This window comes from Salmo salar, chromosome ssa06 (assembly GCF_905237065.1).
Source record: "Salmo salar chromosome ssa06, Ssal_v3.1, whole genome shotgun sequence".
Classification (NCBI taxonomy): Eukaryota; Metazoa; Chordata; class Actinopteri; order Salmoniformes; family Salmonidae; genus Salmo; species Salmo salar.
Genome location: NC_059447.1, coordinates 86,657,296 through 86,672,822, shown reverse-complemented (window position 1 = coordinate 86,672,822; position 15,527 = coordinate 86,657,296). Strand labels below are relative to the sequence as shown.

General features: G+C 47.0%; 1 protein-coding gene across 1 annotated transcript in view; it reads left to right on the top strand.

Annotated features, from left to right (window-relative positions):
• The window catches only part of fntb (farnesyltransferase, CAAX box, subunit beta), a 43,992-nt gene that overhangs the window by 15,690 nt on the left and 12,775 nt on the right, over nt 1-15,527 (top strand). Inside the window, exons 4-5 of the mRNA XM_014205920.2 lie at nt 5,272-5,363; nt 11,159-11,305. Of these exons, the coding sequence (XP_014061395.2) occupies nt 5,272-5,363; nt 11,159-11,305 (239 nt within the window). The remainder of the gene's footprint in view (nt 1-5,271; nt 5,364-11,158; nt 11,306-15,527) is intronic.

Below are 15,527 nucleotides of genomic sequence, written 5' to 3'. Positions count from 1 at the left end.
GTCAGGCTGTAACCTAACAATATGTGAAAAAAGTCAAGGGGTCTGAATACTTTCTGATGGCATTTTGTGAGAGGTTATTGACCTACAGACCTACATTGACCTACAGTCAGTGTCCAGATTTCAGCTAGGCTACTATTCCATTTAACCCATCTGAACTGTAGAGTTCCCTTGACGTGCCATTTTGAAGTCCCCGTCTTGTTACTGTCGAATTTGTGTAGCGCTTCACAATCGTCACACGTAACATAGCCATAGCATAGACGTAGCATAGCCATAACATAGCCGGCACTGCCATCATCCTCTTTTACCACTTCACCTAATCTTTCCCCAACATAACTTTTCTGTCCCTCCCTTGTCTTTATTTTCAACTCTCCATTTCGTAGCTTTTCTCTTCTTGAAATAAACTCTGACATTGTCCTTTTAGCCTCAGTGGATCCACGTTAACTTTTCCTGCCCAAGTTCCCGAAAGCATTTGGCTATTGGTGTGTATTTGGCGCGCTACAGTTAGGCCCTAAAGCTTATGCTGAAGCTACGCAACTAACGGCAGATCAAATAAGGAAAGAAAAAACCTCAATGTAGCCTACAGATATGAATTGCACCAGAATTATACATTTATGGAATTTGAATGCATTATTTTGTCTTTATTCAACCCACCCAACTACCCCACACGCCTTTCATCCACACAATATTTGATGACCCTAAACCCGCCCACCAAGCGGATTATGAGTCAACCTACGGGTAGAGTCTTGAAGCCAGTAGGTTGTGTCACTTTAGTCTCTGTCTGTTCCCCAGATACTACACTACAGAGGAAACAGTCAGTCAGATATTACACTACAGAGGAAACAGTCAGTCAGATACTACACTACAGAGGAAACAGTCAGATACTACACTACAGAGGAAACAGTCAGTCAGATACTACACTACAGAGGAAACAGTCAGTCAGATACTACACTACAGAGGAAACAGTCAGATACTACACTACAGAGGAAACAGTCAGTCAGATACTACACTACAGAGGAAACAGTCAGATACTACACTACAGAGGAAACAGTCAGATACTGCACTACAGAGGAAACAGTCAGTCAGATATTACACTACAGAGGAAACAGTCAGTCAGATACTACACTACAGAGGAAACAGTCAGATACTACACTACAGAGGAAACAGTCAGTCAGATATTACACTACAGAGGAAACAGTAAGATACTACACTACAGAGGAAACAGTCAGATACTACACTACAGAGGAAACAGTCAGATACTACACTACAGAGGAAACAGTCAGATACTACACTACAGAGGAAACAGTCAGATATTACACTACAGAGGAAACAGTCAGTCAGATACTACACTACAGAGGAAACAGTCAGATACTACACTACAGAGGAAACAGTCAGTCAGATATTACACTACAGAGGAAACAGTCAGATACTACACTACAGAGGAAACAGTCAGATACTACACTACAGAGGAAACAGTCAGATATTACACTACAGAGGAAACAGTCAGTCAGATACTACACTACAGAGGAAACAGTCAGATATTACACTACAGAGGAAACAGTCAGTCAGATATTACACTACAGAGGAAACAGTCAGATACTGCACTACAGAGGAAACAGTCAGATATTACACTACAGAGGAAACAGTCAGTCAGATACTACACTACAGAGGAAACAGTCAGTCACTGGTACTGGATACTATAGTATCTGAGGTGTGTGTGTTCTCTCTGTAGTGTAGCAGCAGGATGGATACTATAGTATCTGATTTGAGTGTCAGGCCACAGGCCGTGGTTCTGTATGGATATATAGTATTGAGGTGGTTAGAAGCCAGCAGGCCGTGGTTCTGGTATGGAACTAATATTGAATTTAGGAGCAGGCCGTGGTTCTGGTACTGGATACTATAGTATCTGAAGTGTGTGTTGAGGCTTTCTGTATGGATATATAGTATTGAAGTGTGTGTGTTTTGAGTGTTAGAGGGGCTGGATGGATATATAGTATCTGAAGTGTGTGTGTTCTCTCTGTAGTGTCTAGGCGCCCGCTAATCGTTAGCTGTCTTATCGGCTGCTATCTGAATAGGTCTATCGGACAATTTTTTGGGGCCACTATAACTATAGCTATTTTGCCAATTGGACTGGTCCCCACTACCACACGGAACCCCACTAATCTACAGACGGAAACGCACGAGGTGGCTAAAAACAGACCTCCCTCCATCTTCTGCCAGCTTGCTACCTATGGCCCGGCTAGCTGTCTGAATCTCACTGGACCCTTTGATCACTCGGCTAAGCATGCCTCCTCTTAATGTCAATATGCCTTGTCCATTGCTGTGCTGGTTAGTGTTCATTGGCTTATTTCACTGTAGAGCCTCTAGCCCTGCTCATTATACCTTATCCAACCTCTCAGTTCCACCACCCACACATGCTATGACATCTTCTGGTTTCAATGATGTTTCTAGAGACAATATCTCTCTCATCATCACTAAATGCCTAGGTTTACCTCCACTGTATTCACATCCTACCATACCTTTGTCTGTACATTATACCTTGAAGCTATTTTATCGCCCCCAGAAACCTGCTCCTTTTACTCTCTATTCTGGGCGTCATAGATGACCTATTCTCATAGCTTTTAGCCGTACCCTTATCCTGTTCCTCCTCTGTTCCTCTGGTGATGTAGAGGTGAATCCAGGCCCTGCAGTGCCTAGCTCCACTCCTTTTCCCCAGGCGCTCTCTTTTGATGACTTCTGTAACCGTCATAGCCTTGGTTTTATGCATGTTAACATTAGAAGCCTCCTCCCTAAGTTTGTTATATTCACCGCTTTAGCACACTCTGCCAACCCGGATGTGCTAGCCGTGTCTGAATCCTGGCTTAGGAAGTCCACCAAAAATTCGGAAATCTTCATCCCCAACTACAACATATTCAGACAAGATAGAACGCCAAAGGGGGCGGTGTTGCAATCTACTGCAGCGATAGCCTGCAGAGTTCTGCCCTACTATCCAGGTCTGTACCCAAACAATTTGAACTTCTGCTTTTAAAAATCCATATCTCTAAAAACAAGTCTCTCACCGTTGCCGCCTGCTATAGACCACCCTCTGCCCCCAGCTGTGCTCTGGACACCATATGTGAACTGATTGCCCCATCTATCTGCAGAGCTCGTGCTGCTAGGTGACCTAAACTGGGACATGCTTAACACCCCAGCCATCCTACAATCTAAGCTTGATGCCCTCAATCACACAAATTATCAATTAACCTACCAGGTACCACCCCAAAGCCTTAAACACGGGCACCCTCATAGATATCATCCTAACCAACACCTCTGCTGTTTTCAACCAAGATCTCAGCGATCACTGCCTCATTGCCTGCATCCGTAATGGGTCAGCGGTCAAACGACCTCCACTCATCGCTGTCAAACGCTCCCTGAAACATTTCAGCGAGCAAGCCTTTCAGCGAGCAAGCCGACCTGGCCCGGGTATCCTGGAAGGATATTGATCTCATCCCGTCAGTAGATGATGCCTGGTTATTTTTTTTAAATGCCTTCCTGACCATCTTAAATAAGCATGCCCCTTTCAAGAAATTTAGAACCAGGAACAGATATAGCCCTTGGTTCTCCCCAGACCTGACTGCCCTTAACCAACACAAAAACATCCTGTGGCGTTCTGCATTAGCATCGAACAGCCCCCGTGATATGCAACTTTTCAGGGAAGTTAGAAACCAATATACACAGGCAAGTAGAAAAGCCAAGGCTAGCTTTTTCAAGCAGAAATTTGCTTCCTGCAACACAAACTCAAAAAAGTCCCGGGACACTGTAAAGTCCATGGAGAATAAGAACACCTCCTCCCAGCTACCCACTGCACTGAGGATAGGAAACTCTGTCACCTCCGATAAATCCACTATAATTGAGAATTTCAATAAGCATTTTTCTACGGCTGGCCATGCTTTCCACCTGGCTACCCCTACCGCGGTCAACAGCACTGCACCCCCCACAGCTACTCGCCCAAGCCTTCCTCATTTCTCCTTCTCCCAAATCCAGTCAGCTGATGTTCTGAAAGAGCTGCAAAATCTGGACCCCTACAAATCAGCCGGGCTAGACAATCTGGACCCTTTCTTTCTAAAATGATCTGCCGAAATTGTTGCAACCCTTATTACTAGAATATGTGGACAACTACAAATACCTAGGTGTCTGGTTAGACTGTAAGCTCTCCTTCCAGACTCACATCAAACATCTCCAATCCAAAGTTAACTCTAGAATTGGCTTCCTATTTCGCAACAAAGCATCCTTCACTCATGCTGCCAAACATACCCTCGTAAAACTGACCATTCTACCGATCCTCGACCACGGCGATGTCATTTACAAAATAGCCTCCAATACCCTACTCAATAAACTGGATGCAGTCTATCACAGTGCCATCCGTTTTGTCACCAAAGCCACATATACTACCCACCACTGCGACCTGTACGCTGTTGTTGGCTGGCCCTCGCTTCATACTCGTCGCCAAACCCACTGGCTCCAGGTCATTTACAAGACCCTGCTAGGTAAAGTCCCCCCTTATCTCAGCTCACTGGTCACCATAGCAGCACCCACTTGTAGCACTCGCTCCAGCAGGTATATCTCTCTGGTCACCCCCAAAGCCAATTCCTCCTTTGGCCGTCTCTCCTTCCAGTTCTCTGCTGCAAATGACTGGAACGAACTACAAAAATCTCTGAAACTGGATACACTTATCTCCCTCACTAGCTTTAAGCACCAGCTGTCAGAGCAGCTCACAGATCACTGCACCTGTACATAGCCCATCTATAATTTAGCCCAAACAACTACCTCTTCCCCTACTGTATTTATTTATTTTGCTCCTTTGCACCCCATTATTTCTATTTCTACTTTGCACTTTCTTCCACTACAAATCTACCATTCCAGTGTTTTACTTGCTATATTGTATTGACTTTGCCACCATGGCCTTTTTTGCCTTTACCTCCCTTATCTCACCTCATTTGCTCACATTGTATATAGACTTATTTTTCTACTGTATTATTGACTGTATGTTTGTTTTACTCCATGTGTAACTCTGTGTTGTTATATGTGTCAAACTGCTTTGCTTTAACTTGGCCAGGTCGCAATTGTAAATGAGAACTTGTTCTCAACTTGCCTACCTGGTTAAATAAAGGTAAAAAATATATATATATATATATATATATATATATATATATATATATTTTTTTTTAACGCCAGCAGGCCGTGGTTCTGGTACTGGATACTATAGTATCTGAAGTGTGTGTGTTCTCTCTGTAGTGTCTAGACGCCAGCAGGCCGTGGCTCTGCTACTGGATCCTACACAGTCTGGAGCTGCTGGAGGAACCTGTTCCCACCTCCATCGCCTCAGAGTGAGTACAGCCACTGTTCCCACCTCCATCGCCTCAGAGTGAGTACAGCCACTGTTCCCACCTCCATCGCCTCAGAGTGAGTACAGCCACTGTTCCCACCTCCATCGCCTCAGAGTGAGTACAGCCACTGTTCCCATCACCTCAGCGTGAGTACAGCCACTGTTCCCACCTCCATCGCCTCAGAGTGAGTACAGCCACTGTTCCCATCGCCTCAGAGTGAGTACAGCCACTGTCCCCACCTCCATCGCCTCAGAGTGAGTACAGCCACTGTTCCCATCGCCTCAGAGTGAGTACAGCCACTGTTCCCACCTCCATCGCCTCAGAGTACAGCCACTGTTCCCACCTCCATCGCCTCAGAGTGAGTACAGCCACTGTTCCCACCTCCATCGCCTCAGAGTGAGTACAGCCACTGTTCCCACCTCCATCGCCTCAGAGTGAGTACAGCCACTGTTCTGCTACACTAACATAACAGATATATACCCACTGACACTGTAACAAACCTTGTCCCAACACACACCACCCCAACCATAATCCCAACCTACTGGCAAACACGACCAACTAGAGCTCTGCTACCCGAGCCGACAGGCCTCTGCATTATACATCGGGTTAGGGGCCGGGCAGGGCCTGTTGTCTCATCAGTACCTAGGGGCCGGGCAGGGCCTGTTGTCTCATCAGTAACTAGAGGACGGGCAGGGCCTGTTGTCTCATCAGTAACTAGGGGCCGGGCAGGGCCTGTTGTCTCATCAGTAACTAGGGGACGGGCAGGGCCTGTTGTCTCATCAGTAACTAGGGGACGGGCAGGGCCTGTTGTCTCATCAGTAACTAGGGGACGGGCAGGGCCTGTTGTCTCATCAGTAACTAGGGGACGGGCAGGGCCTGTTGTCTCATCAGTAACTAGGGGACGGGCAGGGCCTGTTGTCTCATCAGTAACTAGGGGACGGGCAGGGCCTGTTGTCTCATCAGTAACTAGAGGACGGGCAGGGCCTGTTGTCTCATCAGTAACTAGGGGACGGGCAGGGCCTGTTGTCTCATCAGTATCTAGGGGCCGGGCAGGGCCTGTTGTCTCATCAGTAACTAGGGGACGGGCAGGGCCTGTTGTCTCATCAGTAACTAGGGGACGGGCAGGGCCTGTTGTCTCATCAGTAACTAGGGGACGGGCAGGGCCTGTTGTCTCATCAGTATCTAGGGGCCGGGCAGGGCCTGTTGTCTCATCAGTAACTAGGGGACGGGCAGGGCCTGTTGTCTCATCAGTAACTAGGGGACGGGCAGGGCCTGTTGTCTCATCAGTAACTAGGGGACGGGCAGGGCCTGTTGTCTCATCAGTAACTAGGGGACGGGCCTGTTGTCCCATCAGTAACTAGAGGACGGGCAGGGCCTGTTGTCTCATCAGTATCTAGGGGCCGGGCAGGGCCTGTTGTCTCATCAGTAACTAGGGGACGGGCAGGGCCTGTTGTCTCATCAGTAACTAGGGGACGGGCAGGGCCTGTTGTCTCATCAGTAACTAGGGGACGGGCAGGGCCTGTTGTCTCATCAGTAACTAGGGGACGGGCAGGGCCTGTTGTCTCATCAGTAACTAGGGGACGGGCAGGGCCTGTTGTCTCATCAGTAACTAGGGGACGGGCAGGGCCTGTTGTCTCATCAGTAACTAGAGGACGGGCAGGGCCTGTTGTCTCATCAGTAACTAGGGGACGGGCAGGGCCTGTTGTCTCATCAGTAACTAGGGGACGGGCAGGGCCTGTTGTCTCATCAGTAACTAGGGGACGGGCAGGGCCTGTTGTCTCATCAGTAACTAGGGGACGGGCAGGGCCTGTTGTCTCATCAGTAACTAGGGGACGGGCAGGGCCTGTTGTCTCATCAGTAACTAGGGGCCGGGCAGGGCCTGTTGTCTCATCAGTAACTAGGGGACGGGCAGGGCCTGTTGTCTCATCAGTAACTAGGGGACGGGCAGGGCCTGTTGTCTCATCAGTAACTAGGGGACGGGCAGGGCCTGTTGTCTCATCAGTAACTAGGGGCCGGGCAGGGCCTGTTGTCTCATCAGTAACTAGAGGACGGGCAGGGCCTGTTGTCTCATCAGTATCTAGGGGCCGGGCAGGGCCTGTTGTCTCATCAGTAACTAGGGGACGGGCAGGGCCTGTTGTCTCATCAGTAACTAGGGGACGGGCAGGGCCTGTTGTCCCATCAGTAACTAGGGGCATTTGCTCTGCTGCACAGTACAGTCAGATCTGACTGAGATCATAACATGGTGTCTGAAGTGCTTCAACCTCGTCAAATATAAAACAGAAGAGATTATTTCACAGAAAATCATTTTTATTGAGTTTTGTCGTAGTTTAGAGTGATAAAGTAGCTAACAGCTCTCTCGTGTCTCTTCATTGAGCAGAGCAGCTCAAGCGTAGCCGTTGCTATGGATACTAACCGACTCATTACATTACATTTACATTTACATTTAAGTCATTTAGCAGACGCTCTTATCCAGAGCGACTTACAAATTGGTGCATTCACCTTATGATATCCAGTGGAACAACCACTTTACAATAGTGCATCTAAATATTTTAAGGGGGGGTTATAAGGATTACTTTATCCTATCCTAGGTATTCCTTAAAGAGGTGGGGTTTCAGGTGTCTCCGGAAGGTGGTGATTGACTCCGCTGTCCTGGCGTCGTGAGGGAGCTTGTTCCACCATTGGGGTGCCAGAGCAGCGAACAGTTTTGACTGGGCTGAGCGGGAACTGTGCTTCCTCAGAGGTAGGGGGGCCAGCAGGCCAGAGGTGGATGAACGCAGTGCCCTTGTTTGGGTGTAGGGCCTGATCAGAGCCTGAAGGTATGGAGGTGCCGTTCCCTTCACAGCTCCGTAGGCAATCACCATGGTCTTGTAGCGGATGCGAGCTTCAACTGGAAGCCAGTGGAGAGAGCGGAGGAGCGGGGTGACGTGAGAGAACTTGGGAAGGTTGAACACCAGACGGGCTGTGGCGTTCTGGATGAGTTGTAGGGGTTTAATGGCACAGGCAGGGAGCCCAGCCAACAGCGAGTTGCAGTAATCCAGACGGGAGATGACAAGTGCCTGGATTTGGACCTGCGCCGCTTCCTGTGTGAGGCAGGGTCGTACTCTGCGAATGTTGTAGAGCATGAACCTACAGGATCGGGTCACCGCCTTGATGTTAGTGGAGAACGACAGGGTGTTGTCCAGGATCACGCCAAGGTTATTAGCACTCCGGGAGGAGGACACAAGTGAGTTGTCAACCGTGATGGCGAGATCATGGAACGGGCAGTCCTTCCCCGGGAGGAAGAGCAGCTCCGTCTTGCCGAGGTTCAGCTTGAGGTGGTGATCCGTCATCCACACTGATATGTCTGACAGACATGCAGAGATGCGATTCGCCGCCTGGTTATCAGAAGGGGGAAAGGAGAAGATTAATTGTGTGTCGTCTGCATAGTAATGATAGGAGAGACCATGTGAGGATATGACAGAGCCAAGTGACTTGGTGTATAGCGAGAATAGGAGAGGGCCTAGAACAGAGCCCTGGGGGACACCAGTGGTGAGAGCGCATGGTGCGGAGACAGATTCTCGCCACGCCACCTGGTAGGAGCGACCTGTCAGGTAGAACGCAATCCAAGCGTGGCGTGACTCAAAGCATCATGGGCAGAGTGCATGCAGAGCGAGCTGCCTGCGTACAGGGAGCGACAGACAGAGAGCAGCATGGATTTACTAACGTAGGAAGTTATTTCTGGTATCGGGCAGGGCTGGGCCTGAAATTTGTCAGAAGCAATCAGGCCTGTGTAGGATATGGTCTGAACGTCGCTGGCATGAGTAGGGCTTGGGTTTAAAATGAATTCCCGTGCAGGGCTCAACTACCTACCTACTGTGGGTGCATACAGCCTGCCCTGTACACATATTCTATCAACCTACAGCCCTTTCAGTAGCTGCTACTGGGGTCACGCATTATTATTATCAATAAGAATTAGTTCTTAAATGGACAGGCGTTCCGCTAGCGGAATATCCAATGGTAGCGCCTGGCGCGAAATACGAAAAACCTTAAAAATGCTACAATTTCAATTTCTCAAACATATAACTATTTTACACCATTTGAAAGATAAGACTCTCCTTTATCTAACCACATTGTCCGATTTCAAAAAGGCTTTACAGCGAAAGCAAAACATTAGATTATGTCAGGAGAGTACCCAGCCAGAAATAATCACACACCCATTTTTCAAGCTAGCATATATGTCACAAAAACCAAAACCACAGCTAAATGCAGCACTAACCTTTGATGATCTTCATCAGATGACACTCCTAGGACATTATGTTATACAATACATGCATGTTTTGTTCAATCAAGTTCATATTTATATCAAAAAACAGCTTTTTACATTAGCATGTTTTGTTCAGAACTAGCATACCCACCGCAAACTTCCGGTGAATTTACTAAATTACTCACGATTAACGTTGACAAAAAACATAACAATTATTTTAAGAATTATAGATACAGAACTCCTTTATGCAATCACGGTGTCAGATTTTAAAATAGCTTTTCGGTGAAAGCACATTTTGCAATATTCTGAGTAGATAGCCCGGCCATCACGGCTAGCTAATTTGACACCCACCAAGTTTGGCCCTCACCAAACTCAGATTTACTATAAGAAAAATTGGATTACCTTTGCTGTTCTTCGTCAGAATGCACTCCCAGGACTTCTACATCAACAACAAATGTTGTTTTGGTTCGAAATAATCCATAGTTATATCCAAATAGCTCCGTTTTGTTCGTGTGTTCAAGTCACTATCCGAAGGGTGACGCGCCGGCGCGTTTCGTGACAAAAAATTTCAAAATATTCCATTACCGTACTTCGAAGCATGTCAAACGCTGTTTAAAATCAATTTTTATGCGATTTTTCTCGTAAAATAGCGATAATATTCCGACCGGGCGACGACATATTCGTTCAAACACTGAAAGAAAAAAATGGAGTCGTCTCGTGCACAAGCGCCTCAGTGTCATTGTTCCCAGAAGGACCACTCACCAAAACCCCTGTTGTTTTTCGCCCAGAGACTGCAGAGTTATCATTCCACGTTCTGGCGCCTTCCTAGAGCCAATGAAAGCCTTAGAAAATGTCACGTTACAGCACAGAGGCTGTATTTTCGATAGAGAGGCTATAGAAGGACAAGAAATGGTCAGACAGGGCACTTCCCGTATAGAATCTTCTCAGGTTTTGGCCTGCCATATGAGTTCTGTTATACTCACAGACACCATTCAAACAGTTTTAGAAACTTTTGAGTGTTTTCTATCAAAATCTAATAATTATATGCATATTCTAGTTACTGGGCAGGAGTAGTAACCAGATTAAATCGGGTACATTTTTTATCCGGCCGTGAAAATACTGCCCCCTATCCCAAACAGGTTAACTGACTTTCCTAGTTAAATAAAGGTCAAATACAGTTTACAATATAAACTGATAGTTGTAGCATTTACATGTGTAACTCCAGGCGATGTGATCTGTTTTGCAGTGTGTGTTTGTAACTTCTATTGCCCCCTCTGCCCCGTCCAGTGTGTAACTTCTATTGCCCCGTCCATTGTGTGTAACTTCTATTGCCCCGTCCAGTGTGTGTAACTTCTATTGCCCCCTCTGCCCTGTCCAGTGTGTGTAACTTCTATTGCCCCCTCTGCCCTGTCCAGTGTGTGTAACTTCTATTGCCCCCTCTGCCCCGTCCAGTGTGTAACTTCTATTGCCCCGTCCAGTGTGTGTAACTTCTATTGCCCCCTCTGCCCTGTCCAGTGTGTGTAACTTCTATTGCCCCCTCTGCTCCGTCCAGTGTGTGTAAGTTCCTGGCGCGGTGTCAGAGTCCTACTGGTGGTTTTGCTGGAGGTCCAGGTCAAGCTGCCCACCTGGCTCCTACCTACGCTGCTGTCAACGCACTCTGTATCATCGGCACCCAGGAGGCATACAACGTCATAGACAGGTACAGTCACTTCTGTTACTACGACGGGGTACAGTCACTTCTGTTACTACGACAGGGTACAGCCACTTCTGTTACCGCAACGAGGTACAGCCACTTCTGTTACCACAACGAGGTACAGCCACTTCTGTTACCACGACGGGGTACCACGACGGGGTACAGCCACTTCTGTTACCACAACGAGGTACAGCCACTTCTGTTACCGCAACGAGGTACAGCCACTTCTGTTACCGCAACGAGGTACAGCCACTTCTGTTACCACAACGAGGTACAGCCACTTCTGTTACCACGACGGGGTACCACGACGGGGTACAGCCACTTCTGTTACCACAACGAGGTACAGCCACTTCTGTTACCACGACGAGGTACATCCACTTCTGTTACCACGACAGGGTACAGCCACTTCTGTTACCGCAACGAGGTACAGCCACTTCTGTTACCGCAACGAGGTACAGCCACTTCTGTTACCACAACGAGGTACAGCCACTTCTGTTACCACAACGAGGTACAGCCACTTCTGTTACCACAACGAGGTACAGCCACTTCTGTTACCACGACGGGGTACCACGACGGGGTACAGCCACTTCTGTTACCACAACGAGGTACAGCCACTTCTGTTACCACAACGAGGTACAGCCACTTCTGTTACCACAACGTCATAGACCGGTAACAGTCAGGAGTTACCACAATGTACAGAGGTAGGATGCGACGCCAGAGACGGGCAGTGGGGGGCGGGGCGCCAGAGACGGGCGGTGGGGGGCGGGGCGCCAGAGACGGGCGGTGGGGGGCGGGGCACCAGAGACGGGCGGTGGGGGGCGGGGCGCCAGACTGCTGTTGTGAAGATCATACAATTACTGTTCTAAAGAAACAATGTAAAAAATATATAAATATATATATATATATATATATATATCCTCTCTAGGCTAGGCGGGACGAATTCGTCCCACCTACGTAACAGCCACTGCCAGCCTGTGTCGCGATTTTCAAAACCTTAAAAATCCTATTACTTCAATTTCTCAAACATATGACTATTTTACAGCCATTTAAAGACAAGACTCTCGTTAATCTAACCACACTGTCCGATTTCAAAAAGGCTTTACAACGAAAGCAAAACATTAGATTATGTCAGCAGAGTACCAAGCCAGAAATAATCAGACACCCATTTTTCAAGCCAGCATATAATGTCACCAAAACCCAGAAGACAGCTAAATGCAGCACTCACCTTTGATGATCTTCATCAGATGACAACCCTAGGACATTATGTTATACAATACATGCATGTTTTGTTCAATCAAGTTCATATTTATATCAAAAACCAGCTTTTTACATTAGCATGTGACGTTCAGAACTAGCATACCCCCCGCAAACTTCCGGGGAATTCGCTAACATTTTACTAAATTACTCACGATAAACGTTCACAAAAAGCATAACAATTATTTTAAGAATTATAGATACAGACCTCCTCTATGCACTCGATATGTCCGATTTTAAAATAGCTTTTTGGTGAAAGCACATTTTGCAATATTCTAAGTACATAGCCCAGGCATCACGGGCTCGCTATTTAGACACCCGGCAAGTTTAGCACTCACCATAATCATATTTACTATTATAAAAGTTTGATTACCTTTTGTTGTCTTCGTCAGAATGCACACCCAGGACTGCTACTTCAATAACAAATGTTGGTTTGGTCCAAAATAATCCATCATTATATCCGAATAGCGGCGTTTTGTTCGTGCGTTCCAGACACTATCCGAAATAGTAAAGAAGTGTCGCGCGCATGCCGCAATTCGTGACAATAAAATTCTAAATATTCCATTACCGTACTTCGAAGCATGTCAACCGCTGTTTAAAATCAATTTTTACGACATTTTTCTCGTAGAAAAGCGATAATATTCCGACAGGGAATCTCCTTTTCGGCAAACAGGAAAAAATCCCAAAGGCGGGGGCGGTCGGGGTCACGCGCATAAGCCAGTGTCCCTTGATCGGCCACTTGAGAAAGGCGATAATGTGTTTCAGCCTGGGGCTGGAATGACGACATTCTGTTTTTTCCCGGGCTCTGAGCGCCTATGGACGACGTGGGAAGTGTCACGTTAGAGCAGAGATCCTTAGTAAATGATAGAGATGGAAAAGAAGTTCAAGAAATGGTCAGACAGGCCACTTCCTGTAAAGGAATCTCTCAGGTTTTGACCTGCCATTTGAGTTCTGTTATACTCACAGACACCATTCAAACAGTTTTAGAAAATTTAGGGTGTTTTCTATCCATATGTAATAAGTATATGCATATTCTAGTTACTGGGTAGGAGTGGTAACCAGATTAAATCGGGTATGTTTTTTATCCAGCCGTGTCAATACTGCCCCCTATCCTAAACAGGATATATATATATATATATATATACTGCTCAAAAAAATAAAGGGAACACTTAAACAACACATCCTAGATCTGAATGAAAGAAATAATCTTATTAAATACTTTTTTCTTTACATAGTTGAATGCGCTGACAACAAAATCACACAAAAATAATCAATGGAAATCCAATTTATCAACCCATGGAGGTCTGGATTTGGAGTCACACTCAAAATTAAAGTGGAAAACCACACTACAGGCTGATCCAACTTTGATGTAATGTCCTTAAAACAAGTCAAAATGGGGCTCAGTAGTGTGTGCATGCCTGTATGACCTCCCTACAACGCCTGGGCATGCTCCTGATGAGGTGGCGGATGGTCTCCTGATGGATCTCCTCCCAGACCTGGACTAAAGCATCCGCCAACTCCTGGACAGTCTGTGGTGCAACGTGACGTTGGTGGATGGAGCGAGACATGATGTCCCAGATGTGCTCAATTGGATTCAGGTCTGGGGAACGGGCGGGCCAGTCCATAGCATCAATGCCTTCCTCTTGCAGGAACTGCTGACACACTCCAGCCACATGAGGTCTAGCATTGTCTTGCATTAGGAGGAACCCAGGGCCAACCGCACCAGCATATGGTCTCACAAGGGGTCTGAGGATCTCATCTCGGTACCTAATGGCAGTCAGGCTACCTCTGGCGAGCACATGGAGGGCTGTGCGCCCCCCCAAAGAAATGCCACCCCACACCATGACTGACCCACCACCAAACCGGTCATGCTGGAGGATGTTGCAGGCAGCAGAACATTCTCCACGGCGTCTCCAGACTCTGTCACGTCTGTCACGTGCTCAGTGTGAACCTGCTTTCATCTGTGAAGAGCACATGGCGCTAGTGGCGAATTTGCCAATCTTGGTGTTCTCTGGCAAATGCCAAACAAGCTGCACGGTGTTGGGCTGTAAGCACAACCCCCACCTGTGGACGTCGGGCCCTCATACCACCCTCATGGAGTCTGTTTCTGACCGTTTGAGCAGACACATGCACATTTGTGGCCTGCTGGAGGTCATTTTGCAGGGCTCTGGCAGTGCTTCTCCTGCTCCTCCTTGCACAAAGGCGGAGGTAGCGGTCCTGCTGCTGGGTTGTTGCCCTCCTACGACCTCCTCCACGTCTCCTGATGTACTGGCCTGTCTCCTGGTAGCGCCTCCATGCTCTGGACACTACGCTGACAGACACAGCAAACCTTCTTGCCACAGCTCGCATTGATGTGCCATCCTGGATGAGCTGCACTACCTGAGCCACTTGTGTGGGTTGTAGACTCCGTCTCATGCTACCACTAGAGTGAAAGCACCGCCAGCATTCAAAAGTGACCAAAACATCAACCAGGAAGCATAGGAACTGAGAAGTGGTCTGTGGTCACCACCTGCAGAACCACTCCTTTATTGGGGGTGTCTTGCTAATTGCCTATAATTTCCACCTGTTGTCTATTCCATTTGTCTATTCTATTCTGTTTGATTTCACAGAAGTGTGATTGACTTGGAGTTACATTGTGTTGTTTAAGTGTTCCCTTTATTTTTTTGAGCAGTGTATATATATCTATATATATATATATATATATATTATTTAGTGAGGGAAAAAAGTATTTGATCCCCTGCTGATTTTGATCAGTCTATAATTTTAATGGTAGGTTTATTTGAACAGTGAGAGACAGAATAACAACAACAAAAATCCAGAAAAACGCATGTCAAAAATGTTATAAAATGATTTGCATTTTAATGAGGGAAATAAGTATTTGACCCCTCTGCAAAACATGACTTAGTACTTGGTGGCAATCACAGAGGTCAGACGTTTCTTGTAGTTGGCCACCAGGTTTGCACACATCTCAGGA